Source organism: Globicephala melas, chromosome 2 (assembly GCF_963455315.2).
Source record: "Globicephala melas chromosome 2, mGloMel1.2, whole genome shotgun sequence".
Taxonomy (NCBI): Eukaryota; Metazoa; Chordata; class Mammalia; order Artiodactyla; family Delphinidae; genus Globicephala; species Globicephala melas.
The window spans coordinates 155447373-155472643 of record NC_083315.2 but is presented as its reverse complement, the minus strand read 5'-3'; the positions used below and the strand labels follow the sequence as shown (position 1 = coordinate 155472643).

General features: G+C 35.8%; 1 protein-coding gene across 1 annotated transcript in view; it reads left to right on the top strand.

The window, feature by feature from the left end:
• The window catches only part of CEP128 (centrosomal protein 128), a 437527-nt gene that overhangs the window by 38261 nt on the left and 373995 nt on the right, over positions 1 to 25271 (top strand). Inside the window, exons 4-7 of the mRNA XM_060293645.1 lie at positions 3924 to 4050; positions 5328 to 5446; positions 8416 to 8507; positions 12260 to 12332. Coding sequence (XP_060149628.1) covers positions 3924 to 4050; positions 5328 to 5446; positions 8416 to 8507; positions 12260 to 12332 — 411 coding nt within the window. The remainder of the gene's footprint in view (positions 1 to 3923; positions 4051 to 5327; positions 5447 to 8415; positions 8508 to 12259; positions 12333 to 25271) is intronic.

Here is a 25271-nt window from a genome sequence, read left to right as displayed (position 1 = left end):
ATGATAAACTTTTAGAATCTGCACCATTGCAGTCAGTACCACAGTCTGTGTGGAACACTGATTTAGTTTAAGCAAAATAGCATTATCCATCATAGTATTATAAATTAATATTAAATTGAATTTTATTAGTGTTGTTTTGTTTTTATGTAATTTCGAGTTTGGTTTGCCTTTGCATCTAATTAGACGTTATAATCCTAAAGAGTTTAAAACAAATTTTATCTTTTGGTTTTTGTATTTTAGGAGTTATCAAATTGGTTTTGTACATCATGAATAGATTTTGTGCCATGTCTGTTGTATTATTGCTACTTTAAGTGTAGGTTCTAATTTTATTACATGTTTAGTTTTGTATCTTAGGTGGAGGATCTGTTTTTGCCATGATGTTTGTAGGAGTGATTAAAAGAAATCTTCATCTCACTCATTTACCTTTTACAGTTCAGTTTTTTGGTCTTTATGTATTAGCCTGTTCATCTGTTCAATGGCTTATGATACATCTTTTGAGAGTTTTAAAATGAGGTTGCCAAATAGTTTGTCTAACTTTTTATCTTATTTCTGAAATGATCAATTTTCTAACATCTGTTATTCCTCCTAGATTTTGGGGGTAATGTATCATTTCTGTTGTTCTGCAATATTTTCCCATATGTTCCATGGTGAGTTTTTTGTTGTTGTTAGCAGTGATATTGTGTGTGTGCATGTTTGTGTGAAAATTCCTCTTCTTAATCAGCTTTTAGTTACAGCTCAGGATTTGTTAGCAAATAAGCCCACATGAAAAGGATGCTGGCAAGTTCTGCTTCTGGCATTGGTAGATAAGATTATTTTGGATCAACTCTCCCATTCAGATCAACTGGAAAGGCAAAAAAATTGTAAAAAATAATATTATGAAACCATCAGAGAACTACCAAGGCAGTGAGGAATTTTATAGTCAAGATCTGGCAAAAATAGAAGTCCAGAAGGAAGAGTCCTACATTTGGGACTCTTTCTCTGTCAAGGCAGTAGCTGATTTAAAAAGAGGTGGCTTAGAAGCAGATAAGATTAGAACTATCTGTAGACTCAAAGAGGCTAGAGAGACCAAAATTGGAGTTCAGGAACCCTCCAGCTTTTGATTGAGACCCCAAAGAGTGATAGCCTAGGAAAAATGGTGAATTGAAAATCAGAGCAGTGATAAATTGAAAATTGACCAGTGCTGATGGGGACAGAAGCCCAGCTTTGAATCATCTCAGTTCTAATGAATTAAGGTACATTGGGTTTCCTAGTGACCGTAGCCTGACTTCCTGATAGAAGCAAACCCAAGTACCTTCTGAAGGAAGATGTCATCATCCAGAGCTTTAAATAGCTCCACAGTTTTCATATACAATGTCTATCACATGATAAAAAAAATACTCAGGCATAAGAAAATACAAGAGTTGACTGAAAACCAAGGGAAAAAACAGACAAGAGAAACAAGTAGGAGATTATAAAATAACTATGATTAACCTGTTCAAGAAATTAAAAGATTGAGGGCTTCCCTGGTGGCGCAGTGGTTGAGAGTCTGTCTGCCGATGCAGGGGATACGGGTTCGTGCCCCGGTCCGGGAAGATCCCACATGCCGTGGAGTGGCTGGGCCCGTGAGCCATGGCCGCTGAGCCTGCACGTCTGGAGCCTGTGCTCCGCAATGGGAGAGGCCACAACAGTGAGAGGCCCGCGTACAGCAAAAAAAAAAAAAAAGAAAAAAGAAATTAAAAGATTGAGAATTTTGACAATTGAAAACTCTAAAAAAAACCAAACAAAAAAGACAAAAAATGAAAATTACAGAAACTGAAAAATATAACTAAGATAAACAAACAAATAAATTAGAAAAAACCATCAACAGATGGATTAAGTAACAGCTTGTATACAGTTAAAGAGAGAATTAATAGATTGAGAGATAGATCAGCATAATATATCCAAAAAGAAGAATGGAGGCATGGATGAACAATACAGAAAAGAGCATAAATGACCCATGGGATTTGGTAGAAAAGATAAAACTTAAATCCAACTGGATTTCCAGGAGAGGAAAGAAAGAATGACGCAGAAACAATGAAGAGATGTGGCTGAAAATTTACAACACATGAAAGAGATTAAGCTACAGATTCCATGATCTCTGTGGGTCAGAAATGGGATAACTACAAGTAAAGCTGTACATAGTCGTATCATTGTAAAACCATTGACACTCAAAGTCAAAGAGAAAATTTTAAAAAGAGCCAGAGCTGTAAGGGGCAAATTACCTTCAAAAAGAAGCAATGATTAGAAATGTCAGCTGACTTTACTTCCAAAAGGATAATCAACTTTACTTCAATTAAAAAAAAAAAAAACTATGAAAAAGGATACTGACATCAGGCTTAGCTTGAAAGATGCAAATAATAAACACAGGAAAAGTTAGTAGAGCTGGTTCTGTCACTAACTTATGTGATCTAAAGTCATTTTACCTTTCTAGTCCTTTTTTAATGTTACAGTTTGGATTTGAGCTTTTTAATTTTAACATTGTACAATTTTATTCTGACTCTTTGTCATAGATTACTGATATGCTATTTTGTGTTCACTGTGTAAGACCTCTTGACTACTTACATGTTAAACATAGTTTTTTATTTTACTTGTGTATAAATTACTCTCCAGGTAGACCTTAGTTCTCCCAGGCCTCATCTGTATGTTTCCTGGATTGATAGTCTAGGTCCTACAGCTGGTGAACACTCAGGCAGGATGGTATTGCACAAATGCCAGCTTAGAGAAGCAGGGAACAGAGGGTATGGAAATATTAGCTTTTTCTTTCTTTCTTTTTTTTTTTCCAGAAATGAGAGTGGTAATAGAGATAAATTGTTGAAATTCTAACTCTACTTCTTTTAATCCAGCCTATTTTAACCTTGGTTCTCCAGAACAGCTAAGTCCAAACAACCAAAGTGAAAAAGGATTTGCTCATTTGTGACTCATATTCTGTTTCAGCTGTGCTCTTCCTTCAGTTGAAGCTACTTTCTTTCTGCACAGTTCCCCAAGGAAACCAACTTGTTTCCTCCATCAGTGGTGTTCTACCTTTTAATTCTGGCTGAATTTAGGAAGCCCTCTCTTTTCAATCAATTGTCTTGTTTTGACATTCTCTTTAAAGAGTTACAGATGACTTGTTTTCTGGATCCATACATTATTTTTATTAATATTATTTTTTATTCATCCTTGGCTAAAATGTCTAGACCAGAAGTTTCTCAGCAATTCAGGGTATGTGGATTTTCCTAAGTTTTACTCTTTGTTCCTTTGGGTTTTTGTTGAATCCCCTTTTCAGGTCAATAGTTCTGTACAGCTCTGGATTATATTCTCAGTATTAAGTGTGATTTTATTTATTGTAGCCCTTTAGGTCTTAAAAGATGTTGTCTTATATTCCCTGCTGGCTAACTTCCTAATAACCTGAAGAGAGCATTTGGACAACTGTGATCCTAGTTTGTACTAACAGTCCAACATCTGACCACATGGTTTTCCGGGATTTGAAATCTTTGAATGAATGAAAGGTACTCTGCTACAGAATTGGGCAGTGCACTTTTTTTTCAAAGCAGAAGTCACTGTGACAGCTGTTCATTTTCCTGTTTATTATAGATCTGAGGTTTCTGAAGGAATGTTTAGAAGGAAGTCTTTCTCTTTTTCAGATGTGTTGGCCTTGTTATGTTTCTAAGCATGGGCACATCAATCTGATGGTAATAGAAAGATGGAATAGGTAGTGACAGATGCTATTTAAAACCAGATGTTAGAATTGGGTCTTAAAATATTTATGTTTACTATTTTTATATTTCTATTAATATAACTTAGTTCAAAATTTTCTCTGATATAAATTCTCTTTGGGAACCCAGATAGTTCATGAATAGCTTTAAAATCTCTAGGCTTATTTGTATCTGGAAGTTTTTTAAACTTCATTGTATCCTTTAATTTAGTTAAAAGAAAGCTTGGAGCATTCAATAGGCCAACTGCGGAGTCAACGGTTATTGAGAAACTCAGGAGGGAGAAGTATTTCTGTTACAAGTCTGAGTACAAGTGACCTCGATGGTGGCACTGTGACAGGTAAACTCTTCAGATGTTCTGAAAACCTCTTCTTTGTCTTAAAAATATTCCTGAAGTACATATTGGATACATGTAGTGTTTAGACAAATATAACCCATACATAAAATCATACAAATAAGGTGTTAGAAGTATACTTTGAAGCATGTTCAATGGGACTTTGATATTCTGAGTCTGTTACTTTTTTCTTCTCAGGCTCTGTAGACCATGTAGAGCTTCACCTGACAGAACCTTATTTAATTGTCTGCCTCCAGTCAAAACACACACACAAATAGGATTTACTGTGTGGTGTACTTTCTGGATTAGAAGTCTTGTCCTAGGTTCATAGTTTTTCAAAAGTCTCATTATGAAATATCCTGTGACACTTGTTAATAACAGGGGAATTTTATCCTTGGTGTGCAGCTCGATTTCAATGGCTACATAAAAGGTGATAACACTTAGCTTGCATATAATTATACTTTCCTACAGCACTGAGGTTCATGTTTGAATAGAAGAGACTTAGAAAAGTCTGCAGTGAAGAGAGGCGATTTAGACAGAGTGAACATTAGTAGCTTGTGTTGTTAATATCATTATTGGTCATGATAATAATGATTAAAAATCACAATCAGCTATATTTCTTTATGTAGTTTAGTTTATACTGATTTTTTATTTATTTATTTATTTTTTTGCGGTACGCGGGCCTCTCACTGTTGTGGCCTCCCCCGTTGCGGAGCACAGACTCCGTACGTGCAGGCTCAGTGGCCATGGCTCACGGGCCCAGCCGCTCAGTGGCATGTGGGATCCTCCCGGACCGGGGCGTGAACCCGTGTCCCCTGCATCGGCAGGCGGACTCTGAACCACTGCGCCACCAGGGAAGCCCTATACTGATTTTTAAACACCATTCAGATTTTAGATAATTTGTTATTTGAAAAATTCTGTTTTATTAGTATTATTTTAGGGAGTCATAAAAGTTATTTTTTTTTAGCAACTTACTATTTTTATGTAAGAGAAAATACTATATTGCTTCTTTGAAAAGTACAGCCAATTAGAATTTTTGATGTGTTCTAGTTCCAGGTTATTTCAGTTGTTCATTTTATCTGCTTTAAGAGCAAGATAAGTACCAATTTTGTGGAATTTTATGGCCACAGCAAGATATTTGTTTGTGATTGTCTGTGGGAAATAATCCAGGTTGAGGGCACATGTATATATCCATGTCTGCTGTGTATTTCCTGAGTAAAATTTTAGATCATTCCTTCTCATGTGGTGTTTTTAATCCTTTCCCTTTTCTTTATTCTGTAAAGAGAGCCACCGTTTTCCACCTACCTCACCTCTGAAGGACTATGGGGATCAACAGGGTATTAAACGAAATAGGTCCAGAACTGGTGTCCGATTTGTTCGGGAGACTGATGACGTGGGCCAGGTATTTTGTACCCATTCTGTAGTCTGGATCCTTGCATTTCTATTTAAATCACTAACACTTGAATTTTATGGCTGTATTTTAACTAAGAGTTTGATCATCACTAACTTTGTAATGATTGTTTTTTTAAACCAAGTAAAGTATTTTATTTTCAATGTGTTGATCATCATCATACATTTATTTTGAATTTTGTTATGGAGGATTATATTTTGTAGAACATTTAAAAGTGAGTTTAGCTGGACATGTTTTGTTTCCTTGCTCAGATGGCTTGCTCTTTTCCAAGCTCTGCTAAGTCAGCTAGTTTCTATTTTTCTAAGTTTAGTTTAGTATGAATAAGTTAGTCTTTGTGTGGTTAACCTATTGATTTTTCCATTAGTGTTTTTCTGATTTGCTGAATCACTGATGGAGCCACTTTGTATTAAGCAGGAATTCTAGGCTTTTTCTATGTATTCACTAAAGATTTTGAAGGTATTAGTTCTATAGCTATATTTCTTTTTCTGCTTCTTTAAACTTCTATGCAAGAGCTGAAAAAAATTTTTTTTGTTATTGTGTTGGGTAGCTAAATTAATTAGATAAGGACTAGGAGATGTTGCTGACTTAGACATCTTTGTTTTGGTAGTTTTAAGATTGAGGACTCAGAGTTTGTTAGGATACTCATCTGTAGCTTTCCCTTATTATAACATAAGATAAAGAGATAACAGAACCAAGTGCATTAGAAGACGCCTTGTAGAAACTTTTCCTTGACAGTGTTATTTTTTGGTAGGTGCAACTTGCTAGTGTGGATTATGTGATAAAACCTAGAGCAGAGAACAATATCCTAATATTACTTACTCTTTCATTTTATTTATTTAGTGCCTTTGTCCTGGGACAGTGCTTGGGCTTGGAAACAGTGATGAGCAAAAACCTTGCCTTTTCACAGAGCTTACAATTTAGAGGGGGAGCTAGATACTAATCAAAAAGTATGTAAATACACCCATAATTGTGAGCCGAGATGCTTGCTCTAACGGAAGGAAGCATAGGGCTATAGGAGTGTTTATAGAGGGACCTGCCGCAGTTAGGGAAGGCTTCCCAAAGAAAGGCTGATTGAGCTGAGATCCGAAAGTTGAGTAAGAGTCATTTGAGGTAGAACAAATACCTTGGCAGGAAGGAAGATAGCACCTATGAGTAATTTAAAGAAGGCCATGTGGCTAAAGAAGTGTGAAACCCTGAGACCATGCACAGCCACGTAAGAGGGTGACAGTTACTTCGAAAAGATCACTCTGGCTCTAGTGTAGAAAATAGAGTCAGTGTGGGTAAACCAATTAGAAGGATATTGCTGTGTTCTGGGTGTGAGCTGATGGCCACTTGGATTAGGATAAATGGAGTTGGAGAGAAAGTGGTAGATTTAAAAACTATTTGGTGGATAAAATGAAAGGTCTTGAAGATCAGATGACCATTTGGGGAGGGCGGGAATGAGTGAAAAGGTGGTGTCAAAGATGAGTCCTAGGACTCTGCTTTGCAAAACTGGAAAATCATCACAGCAAAACCTAAGTGAATGGTCTGTTGCTCATCTGCTGTATTACCTCCACTCCTCTCTTTTTAATTGTTCTTCCTTGTTTTAGTCCATTTCTTATGATGACCTTTAGCTCCATATGACTGTTTACTTTCTTAATGCCCCAGTGCAGCATTTGTGGTTTTGTTTACATATCTGTCTCCCATGACACTTGTTTCCCAGCACAGTTGCTGGCACTGGTTAGTTGCACAATGTGAATTTGTTGAAATGAATCAATTTTTTATTTCTGCAAGTCTGTATAACTTAGTTTTTTATTATAAATTATAGCCTACACATACATGTATAGCATACATATTTACCATTAAAAGTACAACAATATGAAAAATCCATGTAACTACCACCCAGACCAAGAAATAGAGGTTTATAATACACCCCAAACCTCTTTTACACTCCTCCTTTCCCCAAGGGCTATCAACTATTTTGACTTCTATGTTAATCATTCTCTTGATTTTTAAAAATATTTTTACTGCTTATATCTTGCTTAGTATTGCCTGTGTTAAACTTTATATAGATGGAATAATGCAGTGTAACTTTTTTTGTAACTTTCCTTTTCCATTTAATGTTTTGTTTTTGGAGTGTAGGTAGGTTTGATCATTTCATTTTCACTGCTGTGTGATACTCCGCTGGAGGAATATATTGCGGTTTATCTCCATTTCATTCTTAATGGACTTTGGTTTGTTTTTAGTGTTCTCATCATGAACAGTGCTGCTCCATACATTCTTTTTTTTTTCTTTTTTTTTTTTTTTTTTTTGGCGGTACGCGGGCCTCTTACTGTTGTGGCCTCTCCCGTTGCGGAGCACAGGCTCCGGACGTGCAGGCTCAGTGGCCATGGCTCACGGGCCCAGCCGCTCTGCAGCATGTGGGATCTTCCCAGACCGGGGCACGAACCCGTGTCCCCTGCATCAGCAGGCGGACTCTCAACCACTGCGCCACCAGGGAAGCCCTGCTCCATACATTCTTGTTCATGGTTCCTCATGCATGTGGGCAAGGGTTTCTTGGCAGCATGGGTTGGCATGCTGAGGCATGTGGTCTAGTTCAATAAAGTTCCGTAACACAGCCATGCTCATTTGATTATGGCTACTTTTGTGCTATAATGGCAGAGTTGAGTAATTTTGACACAGGCCATAGAACCTGAAAGCCTGAAATATATGCTGTTGTACTGTTTACAGAAAAAGTTTCCAGACCTCTTTTCAAGAGTATCTATAAAGAGTGAAATAGTGCACTATAGAGGATGTAATGGTCAATGTTATATATAGTTTTAAAAACTTTTCTTCGAGAGAAAAAATTTTATTAGGTCTTGATAACATTATAAAATATGGGTATTATTGCAAAGAGCAAGTTCTTATTCTTACCCTCAGTGAATCTTTATGGAAGAATTCAACAGAATCCTAAATGGATAACTTTGTTTTGCTTTTATTAGTTTCATGCTTTTCATCAGTCCCTCCGAGACCTCAGCAGTGAACAAGTTCGCCTTGGAGATGATTTCAACCGGGAACTTGCCAGAAGAAGCCGGTAAAAGCTGAACATGATTTTTGTTGAGGGGTGAATTATTAGAAGAATAAAATAGGTTCTATAATTGACATGTTTACATGAATTTCCAAAAAAAAGTGCTATGTTTTTATACTAGTATTTTAAAGTATATTCATAGAACAGTTCAAAACCCTTTGAATTTACAATGTATCATGACTCAGTGTTAGACAAATTAATTTCGTATTTTTAAGAACATTTTATTTCATGCTGACATTATGGAGAGATATGTTGCAAGACCTTAGTAAAGAGGTAGATTTGCAAATACATTGGGGAGAGAGACCCATTGATCGACATTGGAGCAAATAGAGGCATAATGTGGAATTTGTCAGTGGACATGAGCCATTGTAGAATCTGACATTTTATCTTTCAGTTGAAATCTTCAAAAGCTAGTTGTTTATGTCTGCCCAGTTTTTGCAGTTTTGTCAATTCTGGGTATTCCCTAAGAGGTATCACTTTATTTAAGATTTCTTCACTGTCTTCATTTTCATCATCAGTGGTGACAGGTGACTTTCATTTAGAGACCATATTTTTCAAGGAATAAACATTTATACCATCTCAAAAGTCATAATCTATATACAGCAATGATTAGAGAACAAAAAAGGTGAATTGAAATTCGTTCACTTGCTAGGTTCACTTGCTAACTCGTACTCGAGCTAATGAAATCATTCCACATGACAGTTTTGTGTTGCTATAGCAAAAAGAGTCAAAGCTGTAAATGTTAAATCTGAATATCAACTATAGTCTGCATAACTTATCTGCTTCTGTATGAGGAAGGCAGGAAATTTAGTAATAAGAATAAAAGACCTTGCTGTTACCATTATTACTACTACCACCAGTAAATATTATTGAACACTTATTTCATGTCAGGTAGAATTAGGTTTAATTCTCACGACAGTTCTAATGAAGTGGTAATTATTATTTTTCCCATTTTTTTTTTTGTTGTGGAAACAGGGCACAGAGAGATGAAGTAACTCAGCTTGTTGGAGATCAAAGGAGGGATGTGGTGGAGTCAGAATTCAAATCTAGGCAGTAAGGCCCCAGAGTGTCTGCTCTTTACCACTTATAGTACACTGTGGTTCAAGATCATTTTCACATGTAGCTGATATGAATAAGGCATTTAAATTCCTGAATTTTAAACTATATTATTGAGCTGTGTTATTAATCTTTTAAATGGCAAGGGTTAGTTAATTTAATACTTAGGTATTTATTTCTGACAAGTTGATAAACTCAACAGAATGGCATTAATATTCTAATACAGTATGTTCTTGGAATGGCTTTATTATGTAGCTTTTCCACATTTGAAGGAAGGGTATAAATTAAGCATTAGGAACATGAGTTTCAGAAAGTAGTTGTCCTGTAGGAAGATACAGGGGAAGTTGCAGGGATGGTTTTGTTGACTAGTTTAAATGGTCATTTGGACATGCAGTGGTGGACTGGGAATCTTCTGATCCATGGGCTGGTACCATCTGGTAATAGTTTGTGTGACCTAGGGGCATATGTAAGACAGAGAAATTTTATTAGAGCCAAAATAAGAGTCAGTTTTCTTCTGAATCTTGGTGGCTTAACTTTGTGGATGAGGAAGATTTAGGATCCAGTTCTGCTTTACTTAGACCACAATTCTTAATTCATGTTTATAAAAATTCTGGGTAGGAAGCTGTTAGGTTTAACTTCCTACATGATTCAGAAAGGTTGATACCCTCATTTACTTACTAATTTTTAATATTTTTCATGACATTTATTGCAAAAGGTACATAAATAATAAGAGTACACTTATTATTTATAATAATAAGTGTATTTATTATTGTAAGTAAACTTTTAGAAAGCAAACTTTTAGAAAGGATTATATAAAGTTAACTGAGAACTCACCTATTTTGGATGCCATATGAAAAATTGATTAGAGGAGGGTGAACTAGAAGCCTGTTGCATTAGCATGAGAGATGATGGCTTGACCAGGATTATGGTAAGGGAGAGATGAACAGGGATGTTTCAAGTTTTTTTTTGAGAACAGAGAGCTAAGATTTGGCAATGGATTGGTTATGAGGGGTAAGAGAGAATAAACCAAGGATGACTCTCAGATTTCTGACTTGAGTAACTGAATAGATGGTAAATCCACTTCCTGAAATATGGAAGACTGGTGGGGGTAGGTGAGGCATAGAAATTAAGAGTTTGGCCTTGGATATGTTAGGTTTCAGATGCCAGTGAGACATCCAAGTGGGAATGTAAAATATGCAGCCAGATATTTACTCTGGAACTCAAAGGAGAAGTCTCCATTAGAGAGATAAATTTAAGTGTGGTAAGCATATAGAAGTGGTATTTGGAGCTATGGAAATGGATGATATCTAGAGAGAAACTGTAGGGAGAACATCAAGGACAGAGCTGAATGCCCAGGAGTTCCAATATTTAGAAGTCATATAAAAAGAGGAGCTGGCTTGAGAAGAAAGAGCTAGTGAGGTATGGGAAATCCAGCAGCACATGGAATCACAAAAGCCAAGAACGAAGTACAAGTAAAGACTTTCTCAGAGATCTAAAGACTTAGAAAGTTGACCGTTTAAGGTAACTTCTTTCTGAGGAAATTAGGGCATATGAGTAAAATAAAATGGCAACCAAGAAAAAGGAAGATATAGGTTATAAGAAATAGTAAAACTAACCCGAGACTTCAGTGAAAGTAATTTCCAGCATGATAGCCATATAGCAGGCCCAGAAAGTAATCACTGAATTCGAGCAGGAAGTAAGTGTCCTTTGAGAAGGATGTAGTCAAGAAGAATGGAGTAGATTCTTAGTAGATGATTGAGTAATAAGTGGGAGAAAAACATCAATGATGTGATAATAAGGCCCGTGTAAGGCCAAAAGGTAACGGAAAACTCTAGAAAAAAAAAAAAGCACAGGAAAGTTAGTGATCCAACTAGGAATCTGACAAAAATGTGAGCATGATAGAATGTAAGCAAAAAGCATTAATTCTCTATGATGGAGTAATTCATAATGGGTATAAATGTATTAAGTTACACAGGTAACCAATAGAAGAACTGAAAATAGTAATAAATTTATCTGAAATTGAAGAAGAGTGTGAGTTAAATATTTCAAAACAGAGTTGAAAATATCTCGAGTTGAAAATGATGGAGATAGCCCGCAAAAGAATTGAGAACGTATTAGTTGAGCATGGTTGCCAGGGGGGGTTGGAACCAGATAAGTGTGAGAGAGAAAGGGCTTTGCTTTTCTTTATACGTTTTCCTGTACGATTTGGTTATTTATCATGTGTGTTATTAATTTGATGGGAAAAAGGTAATGGGAGATAAATGAGTGAGGACAGAGTTTGTATAGCACACTCAGATGTAATTTGATTATGAATTCCTGGAGAGGATGTGAGATCAATAGTTTTGTCCTCCTTACCTCTTTCATTCTTCTTAATTTAAAATGGGAGCTATTTCAGTGTGTTTGTTTATTGAAGGTGATCTAGTATAGCATTGTTTCTCTAAGTGTAGTCCCCAGATTGTCAGTATCAGCATCACCTAGGAATTTGTAGGGATGTACGTTCTTGGGCTCCATTGTGTATCTACTGATAGATACTGTGTTTGTAACAAGTCCTCCAGGTGTTTCATAGGTTTGCTAACGTCTAAGAACCACTGCAGCAGAGTATTATGTAACAACATATTATGATGTTGTAAATTTCACGAATTATGTATATTTTCTCAAATAGCCAACTTAAAAAAATACTCTGTTTTTTGTTATGTGCCTAGGTCCGATGCTGAAACAAAAAGGGCTTTGGAAGAACTGACTGAAAAACTTAATGAAACCCAAAAACAAGAAGTGGTGAGAACTCTTTATTTATAGAAAGTTTTATTTCATACACAGGTGGTAGAGTGATTGAGCTGGTTGTAGTCACAGTGAAGTTTACTAGATTTTAACTTTTTGGGTAGTATATGCCATTTTGTCTAAAAATATGTTCTTGCACCTTTTATAAAATATTCATGAATTTTAGGTATTTAAGTTTGAAATATTTATAGTGGTAGTATATTAGAGATAGAATTAATTTTTAGAGTTATGAATATTTGAAAGAGATTTAAAATTTTATTGACTCAGTGATATTGTGGTTTTTATTAAATGATATTTGAGAAATACAGAATTTTTTGGTAGTGACTCTGTAACACTCCCCATTAAGTATTTTCAGGTCATCTCACAGAAGTGTGTAATCAGCATTGCTGCAAAGAGCTCCTTGCTCTCTGTTTTTTGTTTGACGTGGTGTTGATTGAAAAAACCCCCTAATTCTCGAGTTTTATTATCTCAAACTCAGATTGTTGACACTCATTATTTATTTATTTATTTTTTGCGGTACGTGGGCCTCTCACTGTTGTGGCCTCTCCCGTTGCGGAGCAACAGGCTCCGGATGCTCAGGCTCAGCGGCCATGGCTCATGGGTGCAGCCACTCCGCGGCATGTGGGATCTTCCCGGACCAGGGCACGAACCTGTGTCGCCTGCATCGGCAGGCGGACTCTCAACCACTGTGCCACCAGGGAAGCCCGACACTCATTATTAAGTGATTGCTTTTTATCAAATCACTATTCCTGATGGAATTAAAATAAAAATGAAGTACATACATTGTCCATTTCTTTGCATCATCAGGTTGTTTTTTTCCTTTTTTTAGGAGAAAAATATCATCAGAAATTGTCACTAAACTGTTGCAAACTTATCCACTTCAGGAGTAATTGTGTATTCATTCATTTACCACAAAAACGTTGTTTTTGTAAGGCAAGGGATAGTAGCAGAATTTTCTTAACTTGTTTTATTAAAATTGAGAGTTTCCTAATAAAAGCAGATAATTTTTCTCCAGTTGTAATTTTTCTCCAGATGTTACTGTGTTTACAGTTTCTTACATAGATGTGCTGAATTTATTTTGGAGTTTGAATTTATTGGCCACATATGCTAAGATATGGATATGTTCTATTTTTAAAGAGATCAACTTATTTTCTCTTATTTTTAATTTAAAAAGTTTGGAGATACAATGTACTTATAGAAAAGTACATGTATTATTATATAGCCTGATGAATTATTACAAGGTGAGCACACCCATGAAACCACCACCCAGATCTAGAAATAGAACATTGCCAGTGCACAAGAAGCCTCCTTATTCCCCCTCCCAATCACTAATTTCTCCTTTTCTGACCACTATTTTGACTTTTAAACCTATAGATTAATTTTGCCTGTTTTGAACTTTTTATATAAATGGAACCACATAGGGCATTTTTTTTGTGTCTGACTTCTTTTGCTGATCACGATTGTGATATTTCTGGGTGATGTGTCATGTACTTGCAGTTTGTTCATTTTTTATTGCTCCTTAGTATTGCATCGTATGGATATACTGCAATATATTTTAACATTTTATGATAGGTATTTGAATTATTTCAAATTGTGGGCTGTTACACATAATCTACTGCTACCAATCTTATTGTTTTAGTGCACGTGTTTGCATTTCTGTTGGTATGTAACATGGAGTGCAATTGTTAGGTGCCTTCCAATTTAGTAGATACTGATAAACAGGTGTCCAAAGTGGCTTCACTAATTTACACTCTTTAGCAGCATATGAGAAATTGTGTTGCTTTTCAAAGACTTGGTATTATTAGTCTTTCATTAGTAGCCATTATGTTCGGTGCTTACAGTATCTCAGCATGGTTTTATTGGCATTTTCATGATTACTAATCATGATGAGCATCTTTTCGTATGTTTGTCGGCTATTGGCTAGTTTCTTTTTTGAAATGCCAGTTTGCTTCTTTTGCCCACTTTTTTTACTGGCTTGATTGTCTTTTTGTTATTGATTTGTGGGAGGTTTTTATATATTTAGTATACAAGCACTTTGTCAGTTATCCGTATTGCAAATATTGTCTCCTATTCTACAGCTGCTGCTTCTTATTTTTAAAACTCTCTTAATGGAACCTTTTGTTAAAATTTAATTTAGTTCATTTTCCATCTTTTCTTTTGTGGTTAGTGCTTTTTTGACCTATTTGAGAAATTGTTCCCTATCTTAAGATCATCAAAATATTCCCTTATATAATCTGCTAGAAGGATAGTGTTTTACCTTTCACATTAAGATCTAGTATGTACTTGGAATTGATATTTATTTCTGGTGTGAAGTAGAGGTCATACATTTTATATGGATATCCAATTGATTCAGTTTCATTTACTACGCTTTCTCCACTACTTTACAGTTCTGTCTTGGTCATAAATCAGATGTTCATATGTGCGGGCATCTGTTACTGGACTCTTCGTTCAGTCATCTAGTTAATACATCTATCCCAGTGCGCATATCACACTGTCTTGATTACTGTTGCTTTCTGATAAGTTGTAATATGGTAGAGTAAGTCCTTTTACTTTGTTTTTCAAGCTTGTCTTGTTTGTTTTTTACTCTTTGCATTTCTGTTTACGTTTTAGAATCAATATGAAATTGTTTAAAAGCCTGCTGCGATCTTGATTGGATTACATTGTTTCTGTAGGTCAACTTGGAGAGAATACAAATATTTACATATTGAGTTTTCCAATTATGAACATAGCAAATCCCTCCAATAATTTTTTATAGTTTTTTATCCAGACGTCTTATATTTAATACATTGTTTATAAGATTTATGCCTTGGAGTTGATATTTTTATGCTATTTTATAGAGTAACATTTAACATTTGAAAAATATAATTATCCTTGTTTTTCATTTGGAGGATCTACCCTATTACATTTAATGTAAATATTGATTTAGTTTGTATAAATCTACCATCTTAACTATTTGCTTTCTATTGGTTCCACCTCTGTTGTAATTTTTTCTTCTGTCCTTTGGATTTATTAGTTTTCATTTTTCCATTTTTCATATTTATTATCTTGCTAATTGTACCTTATTTTTAAATTCTTTTTAATGTAGGGATTAAATGTAGGGATTAGAACATGCATCCTTGATTTATTAAATCTAGTATAAATTAGCACTTTTAGCTCTTCCTAGCAAGTACAAGGATCTAAGAAACTCTAACTCCATTAACCTCATTCTCCACTTTTCTTTTACTATCATGTATTTTAATTCTATGTTTAATCGAGCCACACAAGACATCACTATTATTATTTTATACAGTAATTGTTCATTTAGATTTACTCTTATATTTATTCTTCTTTGTTTTGCATTTCTTTGTATGTTCTTTATTCCTTTCTACATCCCTGAGATTCCATGTATGCCTTAGGAACATACTGTAAAATTTCCTTTAGAGTGAATCTGCATATACCTGATAGAATTCCATTTAGAATTTTATTTAGAGTGGGTCTTTTGGTGACAGATCCTCTCTATGTTCATTTTTATAATTTTTTTTTGAGGTACGCGGGCCTCTCACTGTTGTGGCCTCTCCCGTTGCGGAGCACAGGCTCCGGACGCACAGGCTCAGCGGCCATGGCTCACGGGCCCAGCCACTCTGCGGCATGTGGGATCTTCCCAGACTGGGGCACGAACCTGTGTCCCTTGCATCGGCAGGCAGACTCTCAACCACTGCGCCACCAGGGAAGCCCCATTTTTATAATGTTTAAAATTTGTTTCTCCATTTGGAATGTTTTCTTCTGACCTTTCGTTTAGTCCCTTTCTTCAGCTGAATCAAATCTATTAAAACCACCCACTGGTTTTTATTTTCAGTTATTACATATTTCGTTTCTAGAATTTTTATTTCTTTTCTTTTTACTTTGTAGTTCTAATCCTCAATCTGTGTATCTGTGTCTCATAACTCCATCATCTGGATCTTCTATAGGTCTGTTTCTATTATGTCTTATTTTCCTGGGATTTTGATCGCATTGTTTTTGCCTTCTGTTTACTTTTGATTGTCTAGTTATTTTTGATGACAGAAACTATTTCATTCTCTTCAAAGTAAACTTGCATAGATAATTTGATCATTACTATGTATGAAAGGACATGTTTCCTTTTGGTTACAGATTAGATTGGGGCCATAGCACTCATGAATTACCTTATCATTTATTGTTGAGACATTTCAGTGTTAAACTTTAGTGCCAGGTTTCAACTATTTCTGATTCATCCTTCCTGCTAGTGTATGGTCCTTCAGGATTCCAGCCCACAGGCTGGGTTGTGGGGATGGAGAAGTTTAACCTGGGAACCCCTTTCCTGGGAAGGGCTCTCAACTTGTTTTTCCTCTTTAACCCTATGCATCTGTTGAAAATCTATTCAGCTTCTCAGTGTCTCTGCTGCCTTTTCTGAAATGGGCTGATATTTGAGAGAGAAAGGATAGGGTTTCTTTTTTCTCTTGCATCTTGGTCTCGTATGTCTTTATCTCTTTAGCTTTCCAATGCCTTTAAACAGATATTTAAAGTATTATTTCTTGCTATTTAAGTTATTTTCAGTGGAAGGATTGGTCTGAATTATCTAGTCTGTCATTTTTAGAAGTGAAACTCCCTGAATCTTTTTATATCTATCAGATTCCATTACTATGTTTGTGATTCTTAATGCACTTGTATGAGGCTTCTGTTACTTGCTACATAGGTATACAACTCGTGAGCATGCTTGTATCGAGGGCTTTGATCCAAACTCAGATATCTTCAATGTTCTGCTGAGATCCTTATAGATCTGACTAAGCCATGGACATATCCAGTGGTCATGCTGGTTTCTGACATTGTTAGATAGATGGGATAGTTTGAGTTTGGGGAGTTTGAAATGCTAATTTGCATAATGCACATTACATTTTGTAAGTTTCACCTTTTGCCATTTTTACAAGAGAACCTGAGCTACTTCATTTATATTTCTTTCATATAGCAAGTAAAATTAGCAAGCACTGTCTATATAGTCTAGAGTGTTAATGTGGGTCTAAAATATAACCACTGAGTTCAGTCTTAGCAGCTGAATTCAAAGAAAGCCTGAGTTCTCTCATCATTACTGTGCATCAAGAATTATCCCATATCAGATAAAAGCTATGATTGCACAGCTCTTCCATAGATGTCATACCTCACTAGTGCTCAGTTCTTTGGTGTAATTCGTTTATACAACTTGCTTGTTTACTCAACTGTCCAGTGGGCCCAGCTCATCAGGGCATATCTTTTTATGTTGTCAAAACCTGGAAAATCATACACACCTAACTGTGCACTTGGTTGAATTGTTCATCTGCTAGTTCCTCGCATCAAGTTGTGGTGTTACACCTTGTTTTGTGCTTTCTGTAATTTGCTTTCAAAGTAGGGTTGTCTCATAACTGTACAGAGAGCATGTCAAACCTCACATGGGTGTATGTAGTTCTGATTAAGAAACAATTGCCTGATGCAAAACTTAAAAATATTGTGGAATTTTAGAAGGTCTTCTGAAGGCCACATGGTGTTTACTTTCAATCTGTGCAAGGTTTAGTATAGATATTGTGACTCACTTATTCCAACTGAAGTCAACATTTACATTTTATAACTGTTTGACATATTGTGAATTCATGATAGCGTGTTGTCAGGGAAGATGCAGTTTTGTTGTTTGAGCATTAAACTTCTCAGAGGCTGCAGCTGTGTTCCCCCCTCCAGGTTTACGTTTAAAATAAAATTACCAAAGTGATGCACATTCACTGCGGCAAACTTTTAAATATTGTACAAATATATAAAGAAAAATGAATGCTCCTATCTCCCACCAATTTCACTTTCTTTTGGTAACTCCTGTTAATCAGAATTATTGTGCATTATTCTGAGATTGCAGTTGTTTATCATGCATTTTCTCAGTAACTAAAATACATCTTGAAAGTTTATAGAACACATTTTTCTTTGAGGGCCAAAAAGTATTCCTATCAAACACGCCAAGATTTAATTTGTTAATCCTTTGGGAATCATAATTTTGTTTGTTCTTTTTTCAAACTGCCCATTGGAAGGGAGAAATTATTTATAGCATGATGCTATGGAAAATATTTTCTGTTAACAATCGTGATAATAAACAATATTTTGTGTGCCTCATACCACAGGGGAAATTTTAGTCTATTAGTTGTCTAGGCTTTACCCGCTTGAGTGTGATATGAGTGCATATTAAGTTTGATTATTTATGGAAGAAAAAGACAATTTTATTTTGATTTCTGTAGGAGGGTCACTATTTAAATTAAAAATGTAAACGTGGATTCAGCTCCTTCTGGAAGAGTTGATCATAAATTGACTCTAAAAACTTTCTCAACACTGTGTTTAGTCAGATAGTTATTGCACAGATTACAACAGCAGGATAAGTAACAAATACTTACTGGAATGGATTTTTTTTTTTTTTTTTTTTTTGCGGTACGCGGGCCTCTCACTGTTGTGGCCTCTCCCGTTGTGGAGCACAGGCTCCGGACGCGCAGGCTCAGCGGCCATGGCTCACGGGCCCAGCCGTTCCGCAGTATGTGGGATCTTCCCGGACCAGGACATGAACCTGTGTCCCCTGCATCGGCAGGCGGACTCTCAACCACTGCGCCACCAGGGAAGCCCTGGAATGTATTTTAAACCAGCAGATATTACTAAAGATCTGAGGAATCAACATACTGAAAAGCCAGAATACAATCCTATAAACGGAATGCTTTTGCTTTTGTTTCACCTCCTTTCATTAAATGCTAACTTTAAAGGTATTCTAATTTTTATTCTGTTATTTTGCTATTTTAATTTATTTAATTAATTTATTTAATAAATACATTTACTTATTTTTGGCTGTGTTGGGTCTCCGTTGCTGCATGCAAGCTCTCTCTAGTTGCGGCGAGTGGGGACCACTCTTCCGCCACAGTGCATGGGCCTCTCGTTGCGGAGCACTGGCTCTAGGCATGCGGCTTCAGTAGTTGCAGCACGTGGGCTCAGTAGTTGTGGCTTGTGGGCTGCAGAGCTCAGGCCCGGGAGCTGTAGCGCATGGGCTTAGTTGCTCTGCAGCATGTAGTATCTTCCCGGGCCAGAGCTTGAACCCATGTCCCCTGCATTGGGAGATGGATTCTCAACCACTGCGCCACCAGGGAAGTCCCTATTTTGCTATTTTTATAAGTAAATTTAGAGATTCAGGACTTTTTGATATCTTAGTAGTAAATTTGATTGATTGGTACGTACTCTGATAAAAACGAATTTTTTAGTATTGGGTGATGTTGTTAATATTTTTCCCTTAGATCTTACAAATAGAAAGTAAGTGTGAGGAGGCAATAATAAATGCAGTCCTTAAAATAATTTTTATTATTGGGAATTATCTTATCATTCAAAAGTTGGAAATATATGCTGTGTCCTTAGGTACAAAGTCCATGCCATTCTGTTTAGAACTGTTTTTACTTGCTCTTGCTTTGGTCTTCCCTGTCTCAGGAAAGGGCATCACAGTCCATCCAGTGGTCACCTAGGATTCACTCCACATCTTTTTCTACATACCACACTTCCAATCCATTATCAAATATTGTCCTTTTTATTTCTGAAATCTTGCTCAATTCCATCTGTATCTGCTTAATACTTCTGTTCAGTCATTTTTTTTTGAGTTCACTGCAGTAGACTGCATTGAACTTGGTCTCTTACCTCCTACAATTGCCCATATCTGTGCTGACAGTTACCAAGTGATTTTTACTTTTTATTTTATTTTATTATTTTTCATTTTATTTTTTATGTTTTGGCTGCGCCACACAGACTTTGGGATTTTAGTTCCCTGACCAGGGATTGAACCTGGGCCCTCAGAAGTGAGAGCGCAGAGTCCTAACCACTGGCCTGCCAGGGAATTCCCCCAAGTGATTTTTAAAAATTGTCATCACAGTGAATTACTCCCATGCTTTTTAAAAATCCTACCTGAGCTTTTTCTTTTTCAAATTCCTTAGCATAGCCTATACTGCCTGCATTATCTGGCTTTTTCTATGTTCCTTGAATTTGCCAAACTCATTCCTACCTTATGGTCTTTGCACTGGCTTCACTTTTATTTCCCCAATTTTTTGCATGGCTAGCTCCCTTTTGTCATTCAAGGCTCCTGTTGAATGTCACTACACTGAGAGAGGCCTCTCCTGCTCTCCCTTTTTTGTTATTTAATTGTTAGCAGTTAGCCTAATAAACACACTGTTCTGTATATTGCCTTTTTCACTTAATGTATTTTTGAGATTTGAGATTGTTCCGTATTAGCCTCTCATGAGCTTCCTAATTCCTTTTTTTTTAAATATTTAAAGCATTCTATTGAATGAATATCCCAAAATTTATTTAACCAGTCTTATATTGATGGACATTTCGGTGGTTTAAATCTTTTCTTTTATACACAGCACTGCAATTATTGATCTTGTACATGATCTTGTACACCATTTTTCACATGGGAAATTAAATTGGTAGAATAAATTCCTAGAAGTGGATTTACAAGGTTAAAGTCTATGAGCATTTGTAATTTGTTACATACTGCTCAATTTTATAATTAGTATTTTAAATGTCTTCTTTTTAATACTTTCATCTGAGAATTAGCATTTATCTTATTCTTTTCCAAAAAAGGATGAAAAGTGGCTTACCTTAAAATTATAATATGTGTGTTGAAGTTATGTTAGTTCTCATCGGCCCGTTGTATTGAGTTTCTTCTTTCCTTTAGTATCAGATCTGCATCTTCCTTCCCTTATCAGCCCTCTCCACACCCCTGGCAGTTTTATCTAGGCATGTGATTACTCAGGTAGAGATGACATGTCTCAGTTTTCCTGTGTGGCTAAGTCGTGACCATGTGACTAAGTGTGAGTAAAAGTGGTACATGCAACTTCTGGGTTGTCTTCTTGTAACAAAGCCACTTGTCTGAGACTTTCTTTCTCCTTATGTGGGTTGAAATGGGGATGTAGCACTAACCCAGCTTAAACCAGGCAGGTGAGGATAACTACCTAGGGGTGGTGGAACAAGAGATGGAAGAAACCTGGACCTCTGAATGACCTTAGGGAGCAGAGTGGCCTGCCAGCTTGTCCTGCTTTCTTCTGGGCTGTAAGATGAGAGAGCATGCATGTAATACTAATCTTATTTTAGCTGATGTATGTTTGATCTTTTTGAGAGAGCCTAGACTGTACCCTAACTGATACAGAATGTAATGTAGACATAGACGAGAAAGAATAGATAAAGAGAAAACTGGAGTTATAGAAATGTGTATTTTAGGTCTTTGGCTGTTGCTGACTTAGTTGGAGTTGGGTAAATCAGTGTATTAGCAGTAGGAAAAGGAAAGTACTTTGAGCATATTGATCTGTCTGGATGATTGGGTCGATAAAGATAATTTGGTGGCCTTACAGGCCACCAGATTATAATTCTACCACTGTTGAAATTCATAAAATACTTCCTGTGTTTATTCATTTTCAATCATGCTAGTTTGTGTATCTGTTTTATTTTTCCTCAATACTGACTAGCTATAGTGCCTATTCATTTTATTATAGTTTTCTATATTATAGTTTTCTGAAACAGAGCAGGATATGACTATTTTCCGATGTTCCGATGGTTGTATAAGGCAGTAGTTGTATTTGCTTAGCATTTTGCCTTCCACTAAGTGCTTCTCTTTGTCAGTTAAGATCAGTTTCAGCCGTAAATAACTGAAAACCCCAAATAATAGTGATTGGGAAAAAAAGACTAAGTTATTTCTCTCCTGTGGGAAAGTCTTAAGTAGGGAGTTCAGGGTTCCACATGGTGTGTACTGATCTACAGTATATAATAGTTTCAGGCTCTTCCTGTCATGCTCTGTTTGTTTTTCCTGCTGTTATGGTCTCAAATTTATGGTCGGAGATGGCAGCATCTGTGTACTAGGCAGCAAGACAGAGGAAGGAATGAGTATGAGAGCAAAAGGCGCCTATGCGCTATCCTTTATGGATAATTTCTTGAAGTTGTCACAACACTTATGCATGTATCCCATTTACCAAAATTTAAGTCACATGGCCAGCTAGCAGCTGAAGAGGCCAGAAAATGTATTGATTATATTTTGTAGCCACCTGTCTAGTTAAAATTCCTTTACCATGGAAGAAATGGGGAGCTGTAATAGTTTGAAATGGAGAACAAAATTCTATGAAATGGATAGACATTTTGTGGATGGAGTGGAGAATATATATATATTTTTCTTCATCAGACTCTTTATTTCTTGGGTGAGGATTTATTTGAAAACCAATTTAAAATTGCATTAGTCATTTATGGCTGCATAACAAATCTCCCCAAACTCAGTGGCTTAAAACTTTTATTATTTCACAGTTTCTGTGGGTTAGGAATGCAGGCGTGGCTTAGCTGGGTTGTTTGGCTCTGGGTCTCTCACAGGCTGCAGTCATCTCAAGCCTTGACTAGAATGGATCTGCTTCCTCGCTCATTCAGTTCCTTGTAGGTTAATGGACTGAAGCATCAAGCATCATGACCTGTTGGTCAGAGGCCTCTTTTGTTTCTTTGACACGTGGTTTCTCCAAAGAGCATCTCACAACATGGCAGCTTGCTTCATTAGAGCAAGCAAGTGAGAAGGCAAGAGAGAACATGCTAGCAGGATTGAAAGTTAGAATTTTTATAACCTAATCATGGAAGTAACATCTTATCACTGAGATGTTAATATTTAAAAAAATAAATATTAATTGTTATCCCATTATCAACAGGGAATTATTTTAATCAATTACAGAGAACTATGCCTTTGCTAAAAATGAGGATGTAGATTTGTTGTCATGGAAAGTTGTCTGTGATCTGTGGGAAAAAAATATGGAAATATATATATATATATATACTGAAAAAATCTATAAAATACTATGTATAACACCCAATTTTTGTTTAAAAATTTAAATGAAATTGATATGTGTTTGACTGGTCATACACATATGCATAGAAAAATTTCTGGAAGTATACAACAAAGTACTTAGCATTATTTTTTTCGTGCTAGGTGGTATTAGCAGATTAAAAAAATTTTTTATTCTATATTTGTTTGTTTATTTTTAATTGTTGTGAAATACATATAACCTAAAATTTACCATCTTATCCATTTTTAAGTGTTCAGTTTAGTAGTGTTATGTACCTTCACGTGGTTGTGCAACCAAATACAGAACTCTTTACAAAACTGAAACTACACCCATTAAACAACTACCTATTCCCTCTTCCCCCAGCCTCTGGCAACTACCATTCTATTTTCTGTTTCTATGGATATGACTATTCTACATACCTGATATAAGTGGAATGATACAGTATTTGTCTTTTTGTGATGGGCTTATCTCACTTAGCATAAGGCCTTCAAGATTCATTCATGTTGTAGCAAGTGTAAGGATGTCTTCCTTTTTAAGGCTCGATAATATTCCATTGTATGTATAAACCACATTTGGTTTATCCATTTATCTGTCAATGGACACTTGAGTTGCTTCCGCATTTTGGCTATTGTGGATGATGCTGCTTTGAACATGGGTGTGCGCATATATCTCTTTGAGACCCTGATTTCAGTTCTTTTAGGCCTATGCCTAGAAATGGAATTGCTGGATCATATGGTACCTTTGTTTTTATTTTTTAAGGAACTACCGCACTCTTCTCCATAGCGGCCGCCCACTTTTACAAACCACCACCAGTGCACCAGGGTTTCAGTTCCCCTGCAGCCTCCCCAGCACTTGTTTTCTGTTTTTTGTTAATAGCCATCCTAGTGTGCTTGAGGTGGTTCCCTGTTATTTATTTTTGATAAGTGTTGCTATTACTTTTTATATTGAGTGAACGATAAAGATATTTCCATTTTGTAAAAATGGAATGAATTAACAACTTTTTATTTTTCAGTATTTATTTATAATGTTTTCTATAACAGCAGGTACTGCCTTTATTTCAGATGCAGTAATAAATTGTTGGGATATTAGGGTTGTTAGGATAAATTAGAAGCTTGATGCTGAAGGCTATTTTGAAGTTTTAGTAAGGCACTGTGAATATCATAGTAAACATCTTCATTGTTTTTCAGCACTCGAAGTTGGAAACCCAAGACTTAACAGTCTTAAATGTTAACTGCTAATTTTTTGATGGAATATTTTTGCTCAGCCTTTATTGACTAATTAAACTTATGTTTACCAGTATCTTTTTAAAAAACAACCTGACTTGAGGTGTAATTTACCATAAAATTAATCTGCTTTAAGTGTAAAATTCAGTGATTTTTAGTGAAGTACTGGGTTGTGCAGCTATCACCATAATCCAGTTTAGAACATTCCTATTGCCCCAGTGAGATCCCTTGTGACCAGGACCTTTCTTGACTCTATAGAATTTATGGCAAAAGATTTCTTATAACAGGGCTGTATTTATTGCTTCTCTTCTATCTACTGTACCTCCTCTGTGAAATATACACAAATAGTCAAATAGTGTATATTTTATTTAGGGGACTGTATAGTGATGCTTCTGAAGTGTGTTTGCATTTGCACAGCTTTTAGCAAGGAAGATCTCGTATCAGAGAGAAAATTCTTTCATGTTTATTTTAGAGAGTCCCAATTAAACACTCTGCAGTTTGACTTTAGTTTTTGATCTTTTACAGCTGGTTTATTTTTAGCAGATCATAGTAGCAAAGATTGACAAGCCCTTTCAATTATTTGATGCATATAAATATCAAAACCTTCCTAGGCAGGTCACGCTCATAGATAATTAAAATGAAAAAGAACTAAATAGATAGAACAGTTTATCATTAATAGAGTAATAAATGCAGTTGTAGGCAAAATTGGTATTTTTCTTTTAACTCACCAGAGGGCACTATTTTCTAGTTTATTACTTTTAACTCTGATCTTTTGACATATTATATTCTACTTTGGAAAATTTAAGTCCTTTATTGGGATCCAGATTTGGATCAATTGGAGACTAATGACTGTTTACTATTGCAACTTTCAATTTTTT